The 20,932-nt window shown below is 48.3% G+C and overlaps 7 protein-coding genes across 12 annotated transcripts; 4 read left to right on the top strand and 3 right to left on the bottom strand.

Moving 5' to 3' along the window:
• Positions 1-7: 7 nt before the first annotated feature.
• On the bottom strand, positions 8-2,272 carry FOIG_07314 (uncharacterized protein). Of its 2 annotated transcripts, XM_031206823.1 has the most exons (3): positions 1,990-2,272; positions 380-1,903; positions 8-321 (listed from the first exon to the last, which is right to left on the bottom strand). In XM_031206823.1, the coding sequence occupies exons 1-2, from the start codon at positions 2,076-2,078 to the stop codon at positions 1,609-1,611; spliced, it is 384 nt and encodes a 127-aa protein (XP_031063942.1). In that variant the 5' UTR covers positions 2,079-2,272; the 3' UTR covers positions 8-321; positions 380-1,608. The 2 variants fall into 2 exon arrangements, with proteins under 2 accessions (XP_031063942.1, XP_031063941.1); XM_031206822.1 differs by having other exon boundaries at positions 8-1,903.
• On the top strand, positions 383-2,269 carry FOIG_07315 (uncharacterized protein). The gene is made up of 3 exons (XM_031206824.1): positions 383-672; positions 730-777; positions 830-2,269. The coding sequence occupies exons 1-3, from the start codon at positions 553-555 to the stop codon at positions 1,013-1,015; spliced, it is 354 nt and encodes a 117-aa protein (XP_031063943.1). The 5' UTR covers positions 383-552; the 3' UTR covers positions 1,016-2,269.
• Positions 2,273-2,400: 128 nt separating the features above from the next.
• On the bottom strand, positions 2,401-5,293 carry FOIG_07313 (leukotriene A-4 hydrolase). Of its 2 annotated transcripts, XM_031206820.1 has the most exons (5): positions 4,155-5,293; positions 3,964-4,099; positions 3,806-3,912; positions 3,363-3,757; positions 2,401-3,312 (listed from the first exon to the last, which is right to left on the bottom strand). In XM_031206820.1, the coding sequence occupies exons 1-5, from the start codon at positions 5,056-5,058 to the stop codon at positions 2,935-2,937; spliced, it is 1,920 nt and encodes a 639-aa protein (XP_031063939.1). In that variant the 5' UTR covers positions 5,059-5,293; the 3' UTR covers positions 2,401-2,934. The 2 variants fall into 2 exon arrangements, with proteins under 2 accessions (XP_031063939.1, XP_031063940.1); XM_031206821.1 differs by lacking the exon at positions 2,401-3,312 and having other exon boundaries at positions 3,319-3,757.
• A 722-nt stretch (positions 5,294-6,015) lies between these two features.
• FOIG_07312 (uncharacterized protein) lies at positions 6,016-6,742 on the top strand. Its single transcript, XM_031206819.1, has one exon. It carries the CDS (start codon positions 6,414-6,416, stop codon positions 6,570-6,572), a length of 159 nt encoding a protein of 52 aa, XP_031063938.1. The 5' UTR covers positions 6,016-6,413; the 3' UTR covers positions 6,573-6,742.
• Positions 6,743-10,062: 3,320 nt separating this feature from the next.
• Positions 10,063-13,374, top strand: FOIG_07311 (uncharacterized protein; the record flags this gene model as incomplete). Of its 4 annotated transcripts, none has more annotated exons than XM_031206815.1 (4): positions 10,063-10,468; positions 10,520-10,826; positions 10,896-11,205; positions 11,259-13,374. In XM_031206815.1, 3 exons carry the CDS (start codon positions 10,746-10,748, stop codon positions 12,902-12,904), a joined length of 2,037 nt encoding a protein of 678 aa, XP_031063934.1. In that variant the 3' UTR covers positions 12,905-13,374. The 4 variants fall into 4 exon arrangements, with proteins under 4 accessions (XP_031063934.1, XP_031063937.1, XP_031063936.1 ...); XM_031206817.1 differs by lacking the exon at positions 10,063-10,468 and having other exon boundaries at positions 10,746-10,826; positions 11,259-12,349; positions 12,442-13,374; XM_031206818.1 differs by having other exon boundaries at positions 10,896-13,374.
• Positions 13,375-14,189: 815 nt separating this feature from the next.
• Positions 14,190-18,104, bottom strand: FOIG_07310 (uncharacterized protein). The gene has a single exon (XM_031206814.1). The coding sequence runs from the start codon at positions 17,793-17,795 to the stop codon at positions 14,523-14,525; it is 3,273 nt and encodes a 1,090-aa protein (XP_031063933.1). The 5' UTR covers positions 17,796-18,104; the 3' UTR covers positions 14,190-14,522.
• A 424-nt stretch (positions 18,105-18,528) lies between these two features.
• Positions 18,529-19,780, top strand: FOIG_07309 (uncharacterized protein). The gene is made up of 3 exons (XM_031206813.1): positions 18,529-19,053; positions 19,110-19,214; positions 19,267-19,780. Exons 1-3 carry the CDS (start codon positions 18,919-18,921, stop codon positions 19,471-19,473), a joined length of 447 nt encoding a protein of 148 aa, XP_031063932.1. The 5' UTR covers positions 18,529-18,918; the 3' UTR covers positions 19,474-19,780.
• The last annotated feature ends 1,152 nt before the right edge of the window (positions 19,781-20,932 follow it).

Below are 20,932 nucleotides of genomic sequence, written 5' to 3'. Positions count from 1 at the left end.
CCCCCATATTTACTTGTTCACACACGTATTTAAGGAGTAATAAAGTCTGGATTCAACAAGCGTCCTTTGAATTCCCTCCACACGGCGTTATTGGCACCAGATGCACCCATTCGATATTTGCCACGCTGGCAGGGCGGACGCTGGACGCCGCTCACCAATGACCAACCACACCTGATTCGCCTCACTTTCAAAGGCTCACGGCGTATGGCAGGGGTTTCCTGCCATATTGGTTCCGGTTACAAGGAGCGACAAAAAACACATGCAGCAAATCAAATCTGGGTACCCCTTGAAGACCTTCAAATTCGTGTTGGGGATATCATCCTGTGGAGCGGTGAGCATAGTCACACGCAAAAGATTAACATACCTTGGGTTCGCATACATTAGCATGAAAGGTACCCTCTAACCGTCAGGCACATCGTAACCATATCTTGTAACTTAGCAGGCTGTGCCAAATTTGGATAAATACCCTCCCTTGACCCAGTTCATACCACTTTATCCTTCCCAGCCTGTCTCGATATTCGTAGGTTCCTCAGTAGAATCGATTGTGCGACCATGTCCTCTTCAATGAACAAATACTGGATCCCGCATCAAGACATTCACAGAAAAGTCATCACTCAAGAACTCCAGTATTATCTAGGACCCCAGGCTACAGTTCGCCCATACACGTTGGAGGTATCTCTTTGTCAAGCTAGCCCAACGGCTATCCTTTGCTCATGAATTCGAACGTAGGGAGAGGATGGTTTCCTCATCACCACTCCCGGATCCTGCTTGACAGATGTTGGTCGCTGCTGGTTTGTAAAAACGTCCTCAGTTGGTTGACACTTGATAGGAACAAATCGATGATATTTGCCGAAAGTCGAAAGATCTGTGGGATCGACAGGCCGCAGCCAAGGTCCAACAGAATCCCGAGAAGTTGCTGAAACGACCGTTACACCAGCCTGTCATTGTTTCGAGAGGGTCTTCCAGAGACTCTCATCGACGTTACCACGACCGACGCCGGCAGGATGATGATTGAGCCCCAGCATGACTCAGCAGTTAAAACCGTGTTACCTCTCCAGTACCCCGAGGGAAGCCTGACAGATACCTGTGGGGGAGTTTTCTGCACATCGAGGGCTGGCAGCTGCAGCCATCACCCCAGACTTTGAGGCCCGTGAAACAATTTGTGTTGGAATGCTAGAGTGCGGTGAAGCAAAGGGTTGCTGACTGCAAATAGCCATGAAGCAGAAGCTGTCCGGTGCCCAATATAGATATGTGGAGGATGAGATACCCAATTGAGTCAAATTAAGCAAGTGTCATGGTGGTTGCCATGTCTGTCCACAGATGCGGTGCCATCTGGCATGATTCCAACCCAACAGAAACCATTTGAGTGCAAATACTGCCCAAATTACATTTGTTTTGGGCATGTAGCAGGTCGAGCTGGAGCTGCACAAAAGTACAGGAGTGGAGTTGTCAAATTCGGGACCCGGCTCGTGTTCCAATCGGATTTTAAGTTATATGCTGCCATGCTTGTGTGATCGTGCGCAAGTTTAGGTAAATAGCGATGAATCAAAGTTGGATCTGATAATCCCACAGTTTGTTGGTTGCATGCGCTACATGCCTCATGCTAACTCATTTGGAATCGAGAAGCTTTTCGTACTTCTGAAGGTCCATGGGACCAGTTGACCAGAGGACTATGGCTTGCACACACACCTGTTTCGACTCTTGGTATGGTTGTTTCTTATCACGAGTCATCTTTTGCTCTGTGATATACCCTATCACGTTGACAAACTCGCCGACACGTGTTTGCTCAGCTGTGAGGGATTCTAGAAGCAGGCTGACATCCACCACAGCAGTGGCATTGCTATCTCTTGGATAAAGATGACTGAGGAAGAGACAGGCCGAAGAGGTTGAGTAAGAAGTGACGCTATCTTGTGTTAGCCAACAGTACTTGCCGTAAATGAATGTGTGAGCAAGCACACAAAGAGTGAAAACAACGTTCACCGGTCATACCATCCGAGGAATCTGACTTTGTCACCGATAGGTACAGCAGGGAGATTTGACAGCAAGTGAAGCTGAGAAGAAACTGGGCCCCGCGACATGCCCGTTGCGCGTGGCTACTGGGTGCCTTGCCAGGGGATTTTGAGGCCCGAAAGATGTGATTATGCTGCAGCTCCAGAAGAAATCCCTCAAAATCAAATCTACTGGTGACGTAAAGGATATGGGGTAGTGAAGAGGTTTAATGGAGGTTGAAGATGCAGTTTACGTTTGATGTTGACTTCACGTGAAATGGGACATGGAAAGCTATGTGTACAGTGCAAATCTTCTAAGCCTTGGTTATTGTTCTACATGATACGGGCAATACAGTATGAATTCGCACTAACCTCATGTACCCTATATCACCAGCGCTTAGGTTTTTCTGGTGGGGGTTCAACCACATCTCTTTTCTTCATCCAGTCACGTATCGGTCGATTCTACCAGAATGTCTGTCGAATCACCTCCAAGGTTCATTTACAAAATTGTCCCATCGCCGCCTGGTGACCCTTTTCCTAAGGAACACCCCTTATCTGAACTTGACCAGAATGATGGCTTTGTTCATCTGAGCACGTCCACTCAAGTGAGCGCTTTTCGTAGACGGTGCTACTGTTCACTGATACAGGTTACAGGTACCCAAGACCGCAGACTTGTTCTTTAGTAGATCATCCTTACTTTGGGTCATCAAACTTGAATTCAAGCAGTTTGCTGATTCCATCAGATGGGAGGGCGGTTTCCCCCATCTGTATGGTAATTTCGGGGCTGAAAATGTCGACTCAACTATGAAATTTGTTCGTGAAGAGAGTCAAACATGGGGTGAAGTGATGGCAAAATCAGAATGGCTGGATTGAATCTGTTCTTTTATTTTGTGAGGAGTGGGCTTCTAGGGACTGCCCTTCCGTCTGTCTGCTGATAATCACATATCTAAAGGCCGAGATCCTTCTCCACCATACCCTTACAAATGGGGTGGTAAAAGTCCTTGTTCTTTTCGAATGTTTGCAATGCCAGCTGTCTATCCACCTTGTTGAGGGCGCGGAACAAAGGGCGCACAAACTTCATTCGACCAACTCGTCCAAGCAGACTGGCGGTGTCTTGGTAGATGGCAGAATCATGAGCTTTGAGAGCAATTAGATAGTATGCTGACAAAATCTCGACATTCTTAGACGACAAGAAATCGTAAGTTTTGCCCATGAGCTGCGCTCGGTCTGCGCTCAGCTCACCGGACTGCTGCACCTCAGCCAAGAAGACAAGTTTTTGGTTGGCAGTGAAGTTCTCAAGATCCTTGGCGCTTGGTGTAAAGTTCTGATAAGACGTTAGCGTAGAAATACCACACCATAGACGGCGGAACTTACAGCGTCTTTCCACTTAGTTGCGAGGTCGTAGCACTGGCTCGCCAATGTAGTGTCGAACTCAGGCTTAGGGGGTAGACCGGGCGTGTAGAATTTCTCCTCCCAGTTGATCTCGGCGACATTCTTGGAGATCTTCTCATCTCCGAGGTTGTTAAAGAAGTCGAGGAAGGTTTGTTTGAACTCGAAGGAGTCGAGAGACTTGCCAGACCACTTGGTGAAGTAGAAAGGAATGAACTTGTCAAAGTTCTCTCGACCAACAACGCCCTCTAGGTAGTAGAGGAAGTGGAAGCCCTTTTCGTACGCGACGGTACTATAGACATCCTCAGGGTCAACACCCTCGTGCTTTATGATAAGTTTGGTGTATTCATGGTCCTCGCCGAAGAGTTCCACAGCATCCTCTGTGATATGGTCAGCCGAAGTCTCAATGACAATATGGTGCTACGCACCAAGAGCTTTCCATCCGATAATGGAAGAGAAATCAAACTCGGCATCACCGTGGATGGCTGCTTGAATACGACGCTCAAGGTACATCGTCCAACCCTCATTTAGCCAGCTGAACCTCATTAGCATCGTCACTTCAGGCGATTGGTCATCTTGAACTTACAAATGTTCCCAGCTGGCATTGGAAACCAGGTTACCACTCCAGCTATGGCTCAATTCGTGGGCAATGACGTCCACATTTTGACGATCACCACTGATGATAGTAGGCGTAGCAAACGTGTAGATGGGATTCTCCATACCTAGAGCCATATGCGTCAATTGTTTTGTTGCTTTTTGACTCATAGCAAAACTTACCTCCATATGGGAAGCTTGGGGGTAAGACCAGCACGTTATAAGCTCCCCACTTGTAGGGGAAAACGAGTTTCTCTGCCACTTCCATGAACTTCTCCATATCACGCTCCAGCTCCCATTTGCATTCTTCCAGCTCATTGGGACCTGTGGCGACAATACTTCGAGGGCCAATAGGCGCAGTCGCAATATCGCCAGAAGCTACGGCGAAGAGATAAGAAGGGATGGGGACCTTTTGCTCAAACTCATAGAGTTTCTCTTCGCCAGGTGTGGCACTATGGTCTCCCACAGGAACACCACTCGCAACAACTGGCAGAGAAGAAGTGAGCTTGAAGGTGAAAGTGGATTTCACATCAGGGGTGTCCTGACACGGGAAAATAGATCGGGCATTGATAGCCTGACATTGAGAGAACATATACGGGTGCTTCTTGTTCGAGGTCTGGGCAGGAGTAAGCCACTGCAGAGCAGTGCATTTGCTCGTTGTCTCGAGGTCAATTGCGACATCAATCAGTTCACCCTTTGCAACTCCGCCTGGCACATAGATGTGAAGAGGGGCGCCGAGGGGTGCATTATACTCTTTCAGTTCCCACTTGGGCTCTGTTGAGTTGATACGGATGGTAGAAATATCCACATATCGAGAGTCAAGAATGATCTCGTTGCTCTCTTTATCGGTCTGTGACTCAAGCTGAAGAATAACCGAACCTTTGAGCGCCTTCTCCTCAAAGTCGATCTTGAAGCTAGCAGTCGTATGGCGAGTTCGCCAAGCGCTATAGTTGGAGAGAGTGCTGGGATCACGATTGGCCGCCATATTGACTGTTGCGAATGTTCGTCTTAGATTGCGATTGTGGGTGATTTTGACTTGACAAGTTCGCAGAATGGCAGGTTTCTTGAGTGACGAGAACCACGACATGAGGGTCTGTCGAATCGCCAATGACACAGCTTTATTCCAGTGGGCACAGTGAGGTATGACAACAAGGCGTTTCCATTCAGATTCCTCTTCTAGAACATCACGTGAGATGACCCGCGCAGTAGACCAGCCACCTTCCAAAAGGCGTATCAAACATGAAAGATAGTGGCTTTCTCTCAAAGGGACTTTTGTATGCGAACTGCCTTAGGTCCATTTACGACACCGCATTGAAACAAATCGATCCAGCAGTTCAGTCAAGTGATGCCGGCCGTGTTTATGAGTTAGGTAACTTTATCTTCAGGTGCGGTCACGTGCAACAGACCTCAGGTAAATGAAATCCATAATCGAAAATGGTCTCCATCGGGAATTGGCATGACATTCAATTGCCTGTAACACGGGATGTCAGGCTGAATACGGGGTAGAAATCACGATTTTCCCGCCAGAAATGTCTCTCACGACTGATTATTGAGTCCAGATTCCCATTGTAATTAGAGAAGCCTGGCTGTCTTCACAAAGACATTCTTACCATTATCATTCGTGGCCCAAGATGCCGACAGATATCTATAACCAACTATAGCCAGCGCTGTTTATCCCCAGTAACGGGCTATGGGACTAGGAAGCTTAGGCTCGGTAACAGGCTTGGCACACCTGAACAGGGCTATCATGGAAGTCAGAGGCGAGAGAAAACGTCCGGAAGAGAGAAACTCTGATATCCGTTCTAATTATATCTCAAAGCAAACACAGCAGCAGCCAAAGCTTGTGTAGAAGACGATAGGTCCGAAGCTCTCACCATTATACACCCTTATTGTGGAATACATAGTGTTTTAGAGAAGAGACACATAAAACGAGCAACTGCTGTGACTGCAAGGCTAAGACTAGTGTTTTGCATGAGTGGGAGCTATTGATACGGTTTTCAATTCGTATCCCCTGGCCTGGAAAACGAATTCGACTTTAGGGTCCAATCGGGCTAGACCAGCCGTTGATGGGAGCTAGGTTTTCGAGAATATTTCTGTCCTAACGGTTAAATTGCCACGATATCGAAGGTAATATTTGGGCAGATATTGTCATCTCCGAGCCATGACAGGTTCTCCGATGTACCGGTATCTTAGAAGGAGCAAAATTGAGGGTCCTTCATAATCCTTGGCCAACCTTGGACAAGGGATCATTAAGGGTACTGAGGCCCTCACCATACAATACTTGGAAGTCTCTTGTCTCTAGAGAGAGAAGCAGGCTCCAACCTTTGCCCCAAACAAGGCTATGACTTCAACTCTGCTCACTTGATCAAGGTTGCCACTTCGCGATAGCGGAGTCTTTCCCAGGTCAATGGGCTAGGCTGGGGACACTCCGTATAGGACGCCATGACGGCACTGAAGAAGTCTTTGGAGTCGAAACTCCCTGGCAGACTACTTGGCGCTGCTGCAGGAGGCGTCATGGTGAGGGAGCAAATATCACCCCACGAAACCACCAAACCGCAAGCGAGCCTGGGCCGGGTCTGCGGTGGCAACGGTGCGAGTTGACGGGTGGGGGATCCCAGCTGTTGATTTAATGCAGGGGACGTGCAGAAGCAGTGGAGGCTTAGATTCTTGCAAGCTATCCTAGGTACCCCTGTTTAGTAGCTTCTACCCTGGTCTTAACATGCGGGTGCTATCGAGTTGAGTAAACATGGGCATTGCTACTCAACGTCTTGAGCTTGACGAAACCGGCTTTTACATGAAGCGGTCTTAGAAAGAGTAAGAGGTAGGGTTGCCACGCTGCCAAGCCTCCGTATGTGTTGAAGACGTGCAAGTGATTGATTGATCAGCGAAGATCTTCGCAACATCATCCAACGACGAGGCCTCATTCTTGTTTGAAACATGCTCTTCATTGACCGAGCTGAATGATTCCGATAGGTCCATTGTGGCTATCTATCTACTATGTTTGTTTGCCTGCAGGTGCAGTATCAATACTCTGATATACCCAAAAGATCATAACATAGAGTAGATCTAATGTCCCATCACTGAGTTGGTGCATATGTTATCTATAGGCAAATGCCTTGATGTTACCTACGAAGTCAATGCCCATTGTAATTATCTGTAACCGAGGCCTTAGACAGGAGAATGAAACCGACTAGTCGTGTGCGAGATGATATCTAACTACAATGTGGTCAATGATCCGAGATATCTAAGTTGGCATGTAGGGCTGCACCTAACTTTCACTTCCACGTGTTCTACCCTGGGCACATATGTGAAGCGCCACAAAGTCACCCAGACGGCTGGATGTCTTAATTATTCAGCTTTAATGGGTTGGGCAAAGGGATCACTTGGGCAGGAAAAGATCCGGACCAACTACTGAAGGTCTATGGACGCCATCTCCCCTGTCGTTTGACGCTGTCCTTACCCGATTCTTCAGATATGTGTTCCTGAATAGGATGCCATGTTGAAGCTTGTTTCATGTCGAGGGGCTGGGCGAGTCTGGTTTGCCTCATGGCTTGGCTTGAATCACTGACGAACCATATCAGACATGCAGGATCTTGTGCTATTGCGCAGGGATAGCTGAAGGGCAGATGTGACGGGAATACCCAATGCCTCGAAACCGATATTGTTGCTTCAGATAATAACCGTGCCGCCCAGACGGGTGAACAAGAACACTGTCGGTTGGCTGATACTTTTTTCAACAAGGACCAATGTCAATTTGTCTCGTTCACGTCCCGCACTTGCCTTTCGAATACGACCTCACAGTGAGTATAATCATGACACGGGCTTTTGTTATGATCAATGAGTAAGGCAAATGATCTTCACCCAGTGACAGCTGAAACTGACACTGGAGGTCTGAACACAGACCAATACTGGCCGTTGTTGACTCAAGACACCTATCATTTTTGCTTTACGATCGCTCACCTTGATGAAAAAATTCACCTGTACGAACATGGGTGGTTCAATTGGAAACACCGGCGTTGAGGATGTGTGCCTGGATCTGAGACCTTCTAAAACCATCGGCAAGGGTGATATGTTCTAGTTGACCCTTGACCGGGTGGATAACCCGGACCGACCGCAAGCACGGGACAGAACAAGGGGCCCATGCTTTCTGGCAGCTCAACATAAGCGAGCTCAGCTATGAGAATTGAAAAAGGCACAGCGCCGTAGATCAAAGATGGTCCATGGTGAGGGGATGGTGCAACGGCTTCAAGATGTTACAGTGCAGTGGACCAGTCCCTCGAGATGGCATATCAAGTCATTATAGCTATATGGACGATAATATTGCCCTTTATAGCGTCGTCCGGATAATACAGTAGTAAAGGATATGCATATCGGAAATGATCAATGTCTAGTCACTTGATCAATAGCAGTGAACCAAGAGAGTAGGAGATTCGTCATGTATGGTTATAACATACCGATGACCAAAACAACCCGCTCCGGATACGAAATGAATGACTAGCTCCAGAAGCGGTTATGTTTCAAGAGGCAACACGAGTTCACAATATACTATAGGTAAGGTTATTTAAATATTCCGGCCAGGGTTGCATGTAGAATTTCGGCGGACAGTGGAAAGAGGAAACGAAGCGGGAAAAGCAAAGAACAAAAAAGGGTAAGGCAGCTATGTAAGACTGAATGACGTACAATGCAGTTGAGAAACTTTAGGAAACACCGGAAACATACCATATGCAATATGCAATATGCAGCAGTCCACACTTGTCAGCATGTTTCGAGACGTTGCCAAAAAAAAAACCTTTGTAAGTAGTGCCGGGGGATGGGACGAAGGGTCTTCATCTTGGCCGGAGGTCACTGTAGTATTGTCTCTATTCTCAAATACTACGGCCATTGTCGATCGACTCTCTGTAGATCAAGCGGGAATTTTCTGCTCGCCCTAGTTCTAGTGGACGTTGCATCCGGGTTTTGCGTCTAAGTGATCAACGTTGCCTTTTGTCGGGGATAAGGCCACCATTGGTATCCTTGCAGCCGCTGGAGGGAGAACAAAAGCAAAGAAAGTCGTGCTCTGGCCAAAAGAAAAAGAAAAACTGAAAAAAAAAATCTATCATTTCGTCAAGTCGTCATATTCATGTGATATCCCTATTATGCATACTACAATTATATGACGGACAAAGGAGCCTTGACTATCAAAATCTTAATACGGTGGGGGCAACATGTTCTGCAATGGGTACTATTAAAATGATAGCTAGGAAAACAAGACGGCATGTAGCGGCATCTTTGCAATATGTGACACGAGACAACTGGAAAACTCTAAGAGTAGTATTCGGATCCTATCATACAGAGACGCGTTAATGATATACATCGGATAGTCGACTATCCGCACCGCACGTGAGGGAACATGAATAATGAAGCCTTCAACTGTGATAAGCAACATGATGATATAGTTGCAGTGCAGGTTGAGCTTACTCGTGCAATAGCTGCAATTGGCTCATGCCAGATTGGTTTTCGAAACTCTATCCTCCTTGGAGACATCTGCTGTAACCATAGAACATGTCGAGCGAAGCAACCAAATGGCACCGTTAGCCCGTGGGGCGTGCCTCCCGTCCGTTTTGGCCTCTCCTTCCAGATTTGATACGTGATGGAAACTGAAACACGCCTTCCACGGGGAATGTCTCTGTTTGTAAAAAGCCACTACCCAACTTGGAAGGACTGATGCATTGGGCTTTCGCCTTTTCCTTGTGACAAGATAAATTCATCAAAAATTTCTCCCTCCTTTTCCTTTCCTCTCGCTTGTTGAACTTGTTAGTCTTAACCACATCACCATGATAGACAATCGCACGAGCCACAGTTATTCATTTCTTCGTGAACGATGATTGATGGGAAGTTTCCGCCTTTGCTTTGGGAGCTGCGCTGCCAAGACTCTCCGGCTCAACTGGTCACAATACGTCTAGGGTCTGATCTCTGTCCGTCATGGTGGAGAAGACACCCTTGTCCCGGTTCCGCTAACGTAGCAGCCGAGGTTGGGTCCAGGGGCAGTATGAGACATGGGTTGACTAAGGAGTTCTAGGGAGTCCGGGAAGTGATGGAGGGCAACCAAAGAGCAAAACCGCCGAACGAGGCGTCGAGTAAAAACCGTTGGCAGCCACAAAAACAACATCAAATTTCTGACAGGCCCTGTTGATCTATTCCTTTTTGCGAACCCACCCCGAGCCTGGTTGACAAAGTTTAGGCCGTCCTGTGTCTTGCGGGGAGCATGGACCATCCGTCATGAACCATGACCTTCGTCTGCTCGTCAACTTCACCTTAGCTCCTGGTCCCGCGCGCCCCAGACCTCTTTGTGCTCCTATCCCATGCTGATATCAACTATTTTGGATGTCTCTAGTCTCTGGGGGCGTGACACCATATCCTTCAGGCGGGGCCATGAGTTCTGACCAGGATTCAGGCCCAGGGCCTGATATCCCATCATGGATTGTCCAGAACAAGGGGTTGATCGAGGCTGCTCTCCGGTAAGTGCATGTCCAACCACAAATGGAGAAAGCTAACCGGAGAGCTCACAGCTTGGCGCAGAAGCAATGTCTGGGATCCCTTCCACAGCTAGAACTGTTATATACCATCTGTCCCAGGAATCCGAAACACTTAAACCGGACCAGTATTTGTTGTGCTTCATGCTATAGCTTATTGCTCTCATCTCCACGGTAGTGTCATCTCGCCGTGGCAATTAATCTCTGACACCCTACTACTTCCCATTGTGGCAGCCCGATCTGGTAGCATTGTTTCGACGCAATGGCTCATATTGCCAAGTGCCTCGTCGATATCGACACCACCTATATAACCAAGCAGGCTTCGCAGTCACCCAACGACTCGGTATGAACGTCCTCCCTGTGTTTCACTATCCTCTTATTTAACCCGAGCTTACCTATGCTTTCTTTCCAGAAATTGTCACCATTACCTCCACAGGAGAAACCATTTACTTGGAGAATGCAACAACCTGATCCGTCGAAGAAGTATCAACTTTTTCCAAAGGAGAGGAAATTGCCCGTCCTCAACAGCAGCAAAGCGGTAGACCCGGATAAGGCAACCATGGGACCTTCAATTACAGCAAGTGATAAGACAGACAACCAGCAGACAACACTCAATGGCTTGAAGAAGCGGTTGAATCAACACAGCCTGGCTCGACGACGCAAAATCAGTGTGCCTGAAGTTGGACCTATGACAACCGTTCAGGAGCTTTCAATGGACTCTCGTAAGTCACATGCTTGGCAAAGGTTGTCGGATTCTAGACTAATATCCTTATAGCAACAATTCCTGGTCGCCCACCTTTCCACGAGCGCTCCATTAGCGCACCTGGCAATTCGTCCAGAAACTACCATCTTACCGATACTTTTCTTTTTGCATCGAGCGATGACGAGGGCCCCGATCCTCAGGCTTCGATGAAGGGTGAGACCGAGGCGGATTCTAGAGGTGCAACTCCAACTTCACCAAGACACCTGGCCCCTTTGGTCATCCCTAGACGAGGAGGACAGTCGCCTTTACTCCGTCGCCAACAGTCGTTGAACTGCTTCCCTGTAAAGAACGAGCCTCTTCGACGGGGTCGCACCAGCGAGTCATCTCCCCAAAGTTGCACCTCTTTCACACCGAACTCTTCCATGCCCGATCTTACAACACCAAAGTCCGCATCAACAGGCTCAACAACTCCCGTCCCAGTGTCTGCACCACTCATGGAGCTTCAAGCTGAATCCCCTCAGCTTTCTGATGGACGTTATACCCCTCCTGTTGATTCAATTCGGGCAGGACACCGAAGAGGTGGCTCAGAATCTTCAGTGATGGACAGAGGTCGTCCTAGGAAGAGGCGTGATCAGCGCACCAATAACGGACCGATCATCCAGAGGACAGAATCGAAGAGTAGGATTACTTCAGAACAAAAGGCCTTTGAGAAACTGCCAGTTGGTGTGAAGCATACGGAGGCGTTAGAGAAAATTGAAATGCCAGAACTTGCGTTGCTTCAGAAGCAAGCTTATGAACAGGTCGGGCGCTTCGAGGTTCTGAGGGCCGAAGACGTTGAGGCGCTCTCAAAGGAACTCCGCCATTTGGACGAGAAGACCGAGTACCTTCGCCGCACTTACACTGCACTTCGCTCGGGTCGCAAAAATCTCCACTCTCGCATTTGCCAGTACCTGCGTTCGCCTCGCGTGGCCAAGTTCAGCAACGAGTCTATGCTGAAGCAGGAAGAGGCACTTACCGAGCTGGATGCCTCCATTGACGACTGGGTGAACAAGCTGGAGCAGGCTGAGAACAGACGTACTCGTGTTCGCCAGAAGTTGCTCGAACACGTTGCTGCAGCTGCTTGTCTCCCTCTTGGCGGACCAAGCATGACACGTGAGCCTGTAGTGAGTGGCCCATCCTCATCTGGCATTGGCAATATCTCAACCCCACCTCGGAGCCCTTCGAAAGAGACCGCTATCTCACCTCGTACTGCCAGTTCACCTTCTCCTCAACGTGTTGTGGCTCAAGTTCCCAGCACCATCCTGGAACAGCCTGTGATCGAGGAAGAGGCTACGAAAGAAAGCGCTGATCGCGTGACCAGCACCGGATCTCTGAATCGCTCTGATGTGGAGAGCATTCGCATCTATGCCGGTGACGACGTTTACGCTCTGTTAGCCGATGTTGAGGATGAAATTACCAAGATGGGCAAGCAGCCGGTGTACGAGCCTATCCCCCCAAACAACCTGATCGAAACAAAACGCATTGAACTTCACCGCCAGAGAAGCCACGAGCTACTCAACGGACTTTCCGGGGAAGCCCACGCAATGAAGAAACGGGACTTCTCTGAATGCCGAGCCATTTCTCCTCTTGCATCTCCACCAACCTCATCTGCCACCAAACAAAACGAACAGACGGAAGATGACCTGCCTCTACTGACGAATGTTGTCTATCGACCTTGATGAGTTTCAACATATCTCTGATATTTACCACCATAGTCCTGCCAAAACTGTATCACATTTCAACGATTCACGGCCAAACCATTTACAATCCTTTGATACCCCTACGGCATTTTCTACATCTTTTTGCATATTTGCGCTACGTCTACTCATGACATTTTACGGCTGCAACAGCATATTATGCATTCATTGTTTTATTATGTATCATCATAGGGCGCAAGCTGGAGGCTTCTGTCATTTTTCACTGTATTCCCTTCCTTGAACTGCGTTCACTTCGTTTTATTGTGTCAATGCACTGTTAGTTTGTTGCATATACCACCCTACCATAGTACTAAGCTTAGTGCCCTCATAATGATATTATCTTGGCATGTTTTCTGCCAAGGCGCTTTCAACGTAACTCCCTATCTTCTCCTCTTTAAAGTAAGGACGGAAGAAACCCGTGATGTGATCAAAGAGGCATGTAGTATCGAAGCGATTCTTTGTGGGCTTGCGATACAATGGGGAGATGTGGGCATAGACAAGGGTATTATGCAACCTATGGGGGTTGTCCGTACCAAGATGGCAAGGAGACATGCATGGTACGTACTATGCATACGCCTTTAATTGCCAAGCAACTTTAGGTTTTAGAAATTGAGCCTGCAGGATCGTCGGCTATAACAAGATGATATGTGATAGTGTTGAAGGCCAGATGTGACAGACTGAAGGCCAAACAAACCATGCATCCTGCAAACGCAACCAGTTTCCTCGAATCTAACTCATGTTAGAAGCTGACCGAGATATTAATTACGAAGACGTATAATGACCTAAGGAACTGATGCTCAAGGCCAAATAAGTAGATGTGGTACTTTGGGTGCTTCTGTGATCCAGCCCGCGGCTACCGCCAAACATATCGTTTATGCCTCCATTCCTGTTGTTGTCATCCACACTCCCCTGTATACCGTTCATCCCAAACCCCTACTTCCCTGCAGGTCTTCTTTTTCCTCTCCACGTGCAAACCAAGTGAGCGGTCAATCATCGACAATTATCGTACGATATGGTTTAAAACGCCTCTAGTTCATCTGCGATATGCCGAACAACGCCCCCCTTTAAGCACGCAGTGGAGAGGACCAGTCGGAAATTAGTGAAGGACCATCATCGGAAAACGATCTGCACCGTTCGGAAACAAGGGCTATTCTTTGTAAAGCTCATAATGTGGATACTCTGGATGTTGTGATTATACGGAGGTCGAATTATCCGTGGAGTGATCCTTTTTGAGTTTTCTTCGCGGATGCTTCAACGACGGTGGAATGGGGACTTGGCCGGAACGCATGTTGCAGTCTCTTGGCGTTCGGATGCAATGACGCTCGGCTCGAGTCAGTTGAACTTGCTTGTAGGTATTCCATATTAATAACGACGGAGACCATCTAGGTCTTCTCGTCTGCGTATCTATCATTACAAGATGCTCGCCCCTTGTGCAATAACGAAGAGTACCATCGATTCCTTTGCTCCATTCCGTTGCCAGTTGTTGTCCCTTCAAAATTCGTACATTCCACCATGCACTTCGTGAGATGAGCCAGCCCCCGAATGCACCAAACACCATTCATGTTGTCCCATCACATTAAATATTACTCGTACCAACTCTCTAGTGCGTCACAATTCGAACAACCTGTAAGATCAGGCCAAAGAGGAGCCCTCTTGCCACCTCCTCAATCTGCAGACAGTCAAAGACTCGGCCGAGTGCTTCGCCTGTCGCCGCCTGGCCCATGACACCCATCAGAGCAGCTGGAAGGCCACTCTGAATTAGCAGTCGGCGGGCTTTGACGCGGAGCTTCTCTTTCTCATCGGCTGTAAGCTCAGCTGGCCAGCCCGCGAGCTCCTGCTCTGTTGGCATCATGTTTTCTCGTATCTTGCGAAGCTGTTCCGCGATGCCTGAATCCGATGTATTGGCGTCAATGACGGATTTCTGAATCAGTGACTGCACAGTCAAGAGAGACGGGTTGCCAGGACGCAGGAGGAAGGATTTTGCAGCCGTTAGAAGAGTACGTCGAATATTCCACGCCGATGACAGAGTGTACATCTCGTTGATGACAGCGAACAGGAGCTCAACCGCAACACGAGTCTCGGGCTCTGACAGAGGGGTATACTGTTTACCAGGCTTCAAAGACGCCCTCTTGCCGTCAGTCACCGAAGGGGGAGGTGTTGGGATTTGCTGGGAGCCTTTGCGGTCCTGCTGTCCCTTTCCACTCTGCATATCAATATTGCCTTCAGGCAAACCATAGTCGTCCGCGATCTGATCGGGGGGAGGCGGAAGTTTTGTGAAGTCGAGGCTAACAGCTGATGGGGATCGCAGCTGAGCAAGGCTAGGTGCACGGCTATGCTCCCGACTAGGAAGAGCACTCGCCGACGCTGAAGCAGACTCTTTACATTCCGAACGGCTGGTGCGAATGTCCGCATCCGACTCACTTTGTGACTGATAACTAGGACGACGCTCCATGGGTGGCATTTTCCCTGGCTGCAATGATACAATAGACGAGCGTTGGCTGTCCATGCTGTCTCTCGCAGAGCGGACGGGAGATCTTACACCGCTTAGCTGGCTGGGAGGTGTCGAGATCGAAAGTCGGCTAGAGTTAGCCGTTAGATCTACTGACTGGGTAGATTTCCTGCTAAGACCAGAAAATGTACTTCCAAAAACTCCAGTGACACCACCCACGAGACTCTTGCCACCCTCCATAGCACCCTTGGGCCCTGATGTCAGGGCGTCCAACATACCCTTGCCCATGGTTTCCCAACCAAAGCCTGCTTTGGATTCGCTGTGGGTATGCCCCTTTGACTTTTCGAGAAATCGCTTCATGCCCTCGCTTTCGGCTAAGCTCTGGTACCAACAAGCATCTCGAAGGTACCTCTCCAGTTCACCGCGCAGAGATTCACGAGTGTGAAGCTTCCAGTCAGGCAAGTCTTTATGAAGCTCGGTGAAAGCAGTTGCACCAGAAATGTTGGCAATTCGTCTGAGGATTTCATGCAGGGTTTCAAAATCTGCATATCTTCGTACGATCATCCATCCAGGATACGCAGTAGCTGACGGCTCAACCTGCACCCAGTAGTCCCAGTTAGGTTTGCTGCGAATTCTATTCGGCTCGCCAGGGGTATCATCGTGGAGAGTTATCGTGGCATTGTGAAGGGTCAGAGGAGCTTTTTTAGGGGCATCCTCTTCTCCTTCGTCTGTTACTTGTCCTGGTGGTACAATTTGATCGAAGCTAGTGAAGCGAGTGCCGTCGGATCGACGAGGGGACGACTCAGGGCTGGAGGAATCCATTGGTGATCGAGGTGTGACAGGAGTTTGGACAATGTCACTCTTTGATGAGAACCCTTCCGTTGATGTCGCCGATGGTAGAGACACATCACGTTTCGTAGCAGCTGAAAGATCTGGCGCACCAGACAACCGTTTTTCAGCATTGTTTGAATCCTTTGGTGAATCATGAAAAGAAACCACCGACGCGCGTTTTCGTCGTGCTTCTTCTTCGGCAATCATTTCGTTCATGCGTTTCATCTCTTGCATGGCTTCATCCATCTCTTCCTCCGCCTTGCTCAGCTTCTTCTTGTGGCCAAGGGGTTCCTTGCGTCGAGCCCTTTCCGTCTCCAAAGAACTTCGCCCTGGCTTGGCGATCCCAACGTTTCCGACATTTCCATCCAAATCCGCAAAGACGTTAGTTGCCGCCACGCTCGATTCTGGGGCTCGCTGCATGCCAACATCGATGGCCTGATTTAGGTTTGGTTCACCAGCTTCTAGCAAGTATACGATCCACCCGTTAATCCAATCGGCTTGACTGCAGGTATGTAGTGTCTTTTCAAGAACCGAGTTCGCGAGGATCTCACGCAAGAAAACCCGGGCAGGGTCGCAGTTGTACGAGTTTCGGTCCAGGAAACCAAGAAGGTCCTCGGCCACCATTTTGAATTTTGACGCTTGCTGACGTTGATTCAAGAGATTGGCCAAATGGCAGTCCGGGTTAGATGCCAGGTAGTTGTAAACGGCGTCAGCAGCAGTCATACTACTATCTGGAGGAAGTTCGGAGAAAGCGGATGCGAGCTCAGACATGAACACGATAATAATGGAGGACGAGTTGGTAAGAAGATCGAGAAAGGCATCCGCAGGTCGCTTTCGGCTCAGGTGGCTAGAAACGGAGAGAAGGTAAGATGTGAGCGTCTTGCGACACGCCAAAGGAAACGAGTGGTCAGTCGGAACAATCGGACTGTACCACCACTTAACATAGTCCCTGACAATAGCATCAACAAGACCCCCAAGTGCCTCACGGGTCTCTGGCCGGAACTCGTCGAAATTCTTCAGAGCCGGCTCTTCATCATCGCTGCTGTCTTCGCGCTTCTCCCCTGCCTGGTTGTTCTTGGCCTCTAGAAGCCGATCTATAACGTCGATCCCTCGCTCTCCTCGCACAGCTTTAGCGAGCTCTGGGTTACGCGCTTCCCACGAAATGAATCCGGCAACTCCGCCCAAAGCACCGATTAGAACGAGACCCAAACGTCCCATAGTGAAGTATGTGAAAGCAGCAAAACCAACTGCGACGCCGGCGAGTGACTCTGGAGTCGCTGTAGCAAAGAAGTGTATGACTTTTGCAATTGGAGTACCATCTTCAGTTGCAGTTCTTGTATTGGTCGTTTCGGTTCTCGTAGTATTCGTAATGGGGCTGTCAGAGTTCATTGCATCGTTTGTTGTAGTCATCTTGTTAGCAAGATCATTTGCATCCGATGGCTTGTCTGTTAACAGCGGCTTGTCGTCGTCTTGTGTCTGTGAAAGTGTAGGCAACGGCGAGCCATTGAGTGCTATAGCCTTCGGCTTTGGCGGGTTCGTAAGGGAAGCACCTGGTTGAGGCGCATTCTGGTTGGGGAATGCGGTTGAACTCATGGGGAATGGAAGGCTGTCTAGGATTGTTTCGGTACACAACCCAGATGTTGTAGCTCCTAACGAACGAAGACACTGGAACCGAGGCGAACTCCCGTAAGCATAGCCAGTGGAAATAGAGAGTTTAATGAGAAACGTGAAGAAAAGTGAAACCGAGAGCAAAAGGAGCAAAACAGTAGACTAGATAAAAGTAGGGAATGAAATAAAGGAATCGTGCAAGGTTTGGAATTTGTCTGGAACGCTGGGGGTAATGGATGTGGCCGAATTACAGCTGGCGCAGTGTAGGTAGTACAGTACAATAGCTGGTGTCGCGTGTCTAAGGTGCCAGGTGGGCTTTTTTAGCCTCAAATTGCCGAGCATTGGAATTGCTTGTCTTCAAGTCTTCAGGGGTCATGGCCCCTAAACCCCAGGGTAGGGCTGCGACCAAGTACTGAAGAGAAAGCTTGATAAAATAGGTTGTGAGAGGGCGTGCTAATTTCATCCTAACTTTGTTCGAATCTTTCTATCACCCAAAATCGAGGTATCAGGTTCATGCTGGTGCGGTCCGTGTCACAAAATAGTGGGCTTCAACTGCCATCGTGCACTAAAAACGGCAACAAAGTCTAATGCTGCCCCTGATTTATCTCCACTGTAGAGTTACAGCGTCCAATCTTTCTTGTGTGATGTCTTGTTTCGTTTGATTAACCTTGCCAGGTTTATGTACCCTAGGCCGCCTTGACGTGATCGGTCGATCTTTAATTTACTTGATGAAAGATGGTGAAAACTTGAGTGAATATCTGAGGTGACGAGAGAGCATAATCCTGAACCTAAACATCCAAGGTATATATCGAGCTGGAATGCGGCATCCATGAGTTTTAGCAGTCGAGCCGAAAGTTCACGGCGGCATGATAAGATCCGATACGTAACCTGGTTTTCTGGGCGGATCCAATTTTGAGATATCACGTGCATTGGTGTCACATCGCGCGTAGCTTCCAATCGCGTCTCCTCCAGGCTGGGAGGCCAGTCTGGTTCAAGCTCAACTTTCAAGTCAAAAGTGACAAGACATCTCAAACACCTTTCAACGAAACAGTATTCGAGTGTCTGAGCCCTCTGTCCAGCTCTTGAAAAGACTTTTGCGATTCTCATAATGGCCCGTACATCTGCTGCCAAAAAGCGCGCTGCCGATTCTGATAGTGAGCCCGAGACTGCTTCCAAAAGAGTCAAGAGTGGAACATCAGTTGAGTCGGATGGTAAAGATGATGATGGAAATCCATACTGGGAGGTACGCGAGTTCGAGGCATCTACCGTTGGGCTCGCGCGCTAACAGGACGTGTCCAGCTCTCAAACAAGCGCCGTGTTGGTGTGTCAGACTTCAGCAAGAAAACCTTTGTCAATATTCGAGAGTACTATGATAAGGATGGCAAGACTTTACCTGGCAAGAAGGTATTTGCGAAGGCTTCATTCATCTTGGACGTCTCACTGATTAGTTAAATAGGGTATTTCGCTTTCCATCGAGCAGTACAATGCTTTTCTTAAGGCTGTTCCACACATCAATGCTGCTCTTCGCGCCAAGGGTCTCGTAGTTGAGGGTGACATTGCAGACAAGCCTGATACTGCTCTGATTCCAGCTGCCAAGGTTAAGAAAGAGCGAAAGAAGTCACCGAAGGCGAACATTGAGACCACCAGCGAGGAAGAGGACTAGAGCGGCTATCTGACTTTTTCTTGTCGAATTTTCTTTCCAACATCTTTTCGCCCACGAGCTCGGCTTGTGTTAGCACTATGTATACCACGCATGGAGTTTTTTGGAGTCACGGCCATCACGCGCTTGGGGCCCAAGCTGTGATTTGTGCATGGGATCACCTCCTGGCTCTATGTCAGAATGATAGATTTCAGCAAAGTAACGAGAGTGATAGTAATATGATCAAGATTAATGGCGCTGACACGAAATCCAGAATGGACCTAATGTGTAATCATATCGGACCTATTATGAAGAACATCATGCAAACAAGGTAATTCAACTTACAATATGTAGCATAGCAAAAGATTTGGACCCGTAATGCAGCAGATAAGCTTTACTGGAATACATTAAACCAAGATTTACATTGATGGCAAAGACCCTGCTTTATTAAGGTAAAGCCATGGGCTCGTAGGGGGATTCATCTGCAGCAAGAGTCTTGCCGATATGAAACATAGCTTATACGAAGGGGGTGAACAAGCAAAACTTCAAGAAATGACTTACTGGGAACATGTTATTCGTAAAATGGAAATATGCATGTCACACCGGGCTATCGCTCAGCCGTTTGGACTATCGCAATCATATGGGGTGGCGCAGCTTTAGCAACTACTACGTAGTATTCCAATTCCCAAGTTGCACCCCTTGGCCTTGTCACTCTGAGGTCAAGGAGATCTCTGTCATCCTTCCATTGCAGGGAGTACTGTCGGGAGACCATCCGATGCTAATGAATGAGAACTGTGCGCTTTTAGAACTTCGACGCAGTCCATGGCAGAATTGTAGCTCAAGATTCGAATCCGGCTGGTAAATAGGCTCAATATGCGGATGGTTTCTGGAGGCGAGAATTCTTATGTGCATAGCACAACATTACCATGAGGTACAAACCCCATGCTCTTCTTAGTTTCAAATCTCGAAAGGGGCGGATCGACGCGCAAGCCTTATTCCCGACAAGCTAGCTTGGCCTCGATAAGAACTTACAATCCAAAGTTTAGCAGCAAACATTCGCCTATCAAAGTTCTCATTCCAATTAAATGTTAAGAGTCTGGAACAATTCCACGGCTGTGATTAGGAGAAAGTATCAGGTCTGGAACTCGAATGGAAAATGACTGTGCCCCGCTCACTCAGCGCTTCAACCGAGTATCATGAAGTTGATCAGCAACTTTACAACATGGCAATGTCGGCTGCGGCCTGGCAATGGTGATCTAGTAGCCAGCCACTGTACTCCGTGTCCAGACTATCAGCATTGGTCTCTTTGAGGATTCACTTGCATTGCAGTCCTTATCAAGAGTTAAAGAACCTAGAGAGACTTGCTGAGTTGCTACTTCATTATTAGTTATCTTTGGGAAAGACCCAATGCCATGTTTTCTGGAAATGCCTTATTATCAGGAACATTACGAGTGATATACAAGATCATGGCGGTAACACAAGT

This window comes from Fusarium odoratissimum (assembly GCF_000260195.1).
Source record: "Fusarium odoratissimum NRRL 54006 unplaced genomic scaffold supercont1.10, whole genome shotgun sequence".
In the NCBI taxonomy this organism is placed as follows: domain Eukaryota; kingdom Fungi; phylum Ascomycota; class Sordariomycetes; order Hypocreales; family Nectriaceae; genus Fusarium; species Fusarium odoratissimum.
Note: the sequence above shows the minus strand (reverse complement) of the source record. Positions and strands in the feature narration are given on the sequence as shown.

Bases quoted from the DNA above. Each gene is read 5' to 3' on its own strand.
- FOIG_07315 (XM_031206824.1), top strand. From the start codon at position 553: ATGTCCTCTTCAATGAACAAATACTGGATCCCGCATCAAGACATTCAC. The intron at 673-729 runs GTATCTCTTTGT...ATTCGAACGTAG, and splicing joins TTCGCCCATACACGTTGGAG to GGAGAGGATGGTTTCCTCAT. The intron at 778-829 runs GTTGGTCGCTGC...GACACTTGATAG, and splicing joins CCGGATCCTGCTTGACAGAT to GAACAAATCGATGATATTTG.
- FOIG_07309 (XM_031206813.1), top strand. From the start codon at position 18,919: ATGGCCCGTACATCTGCTGCCAAAAAGCGCGCTGCCGATTCTGATAGT. The intron at 19,054-19,109 runs GTACGCGAGTTC...GGACGTGTCCAG, and splicing joins ATGGAAATCCATACTGGGAG to CTCTCAAACAAGCGCCGTGT. The intron at 19,215-19,266 runs GTATTTGCGAAG...TTAGTTAAATAG, and splicing joins AGACTTTACCTGGCAAGAAG to GGTATTTCGCTTTCCATCGA.
- FOIG_07314 (XM_031206822.1), bottom strand. From the start codon at position 2,078: ATGTCGCGGGGCCCAGTTTCTTCTCAGCTTCACTTGCTGTCAAATCTC. The intron at 1,904-1,989 runs GTATGACCGGTG...AACACAAGATAG, and splicing joins AAAGTCAGATTCCTCGGATG to CGTCACTTCTTACTCAACCT.
- FOIG_07313 (XM_031206820.1), bottom strand. From the start codon at position 5,058: ATGTCGTGGTTCTCGTCACTCAAGAAACCTGCCATTCTGCGAACTTGT. The intron at 4,100-4,154 runs GTAAGTTTTGCT...ATATGGCTCTAG, and splicing joins CCCAAGCTTCCCATATGGAG to GTATGGAGAATCCCATCTAC. The intron at 3,313-3,362 runs GTAAGTTCCGCC...ACGTCTTATCAG, and splicing joins CAACTAAGTGGAAAGACGCT to AACTTTACACCAAGCGCCAA.
- FOIG_07312 (XM_031206819.1), top strand. From the start codon at position 6,414: ATGACGGCACTGAAGAAGTCTTTGGAGTCGAAACTCCCTGGCAGACTA.
- FOIG_07310 (XM_031206814.1), bottom strand. From the start codon at position 17,795: ATGAGTTCAACCGCATTCCCCAACCAGAATGCGCCTCAACCAGGTGCT.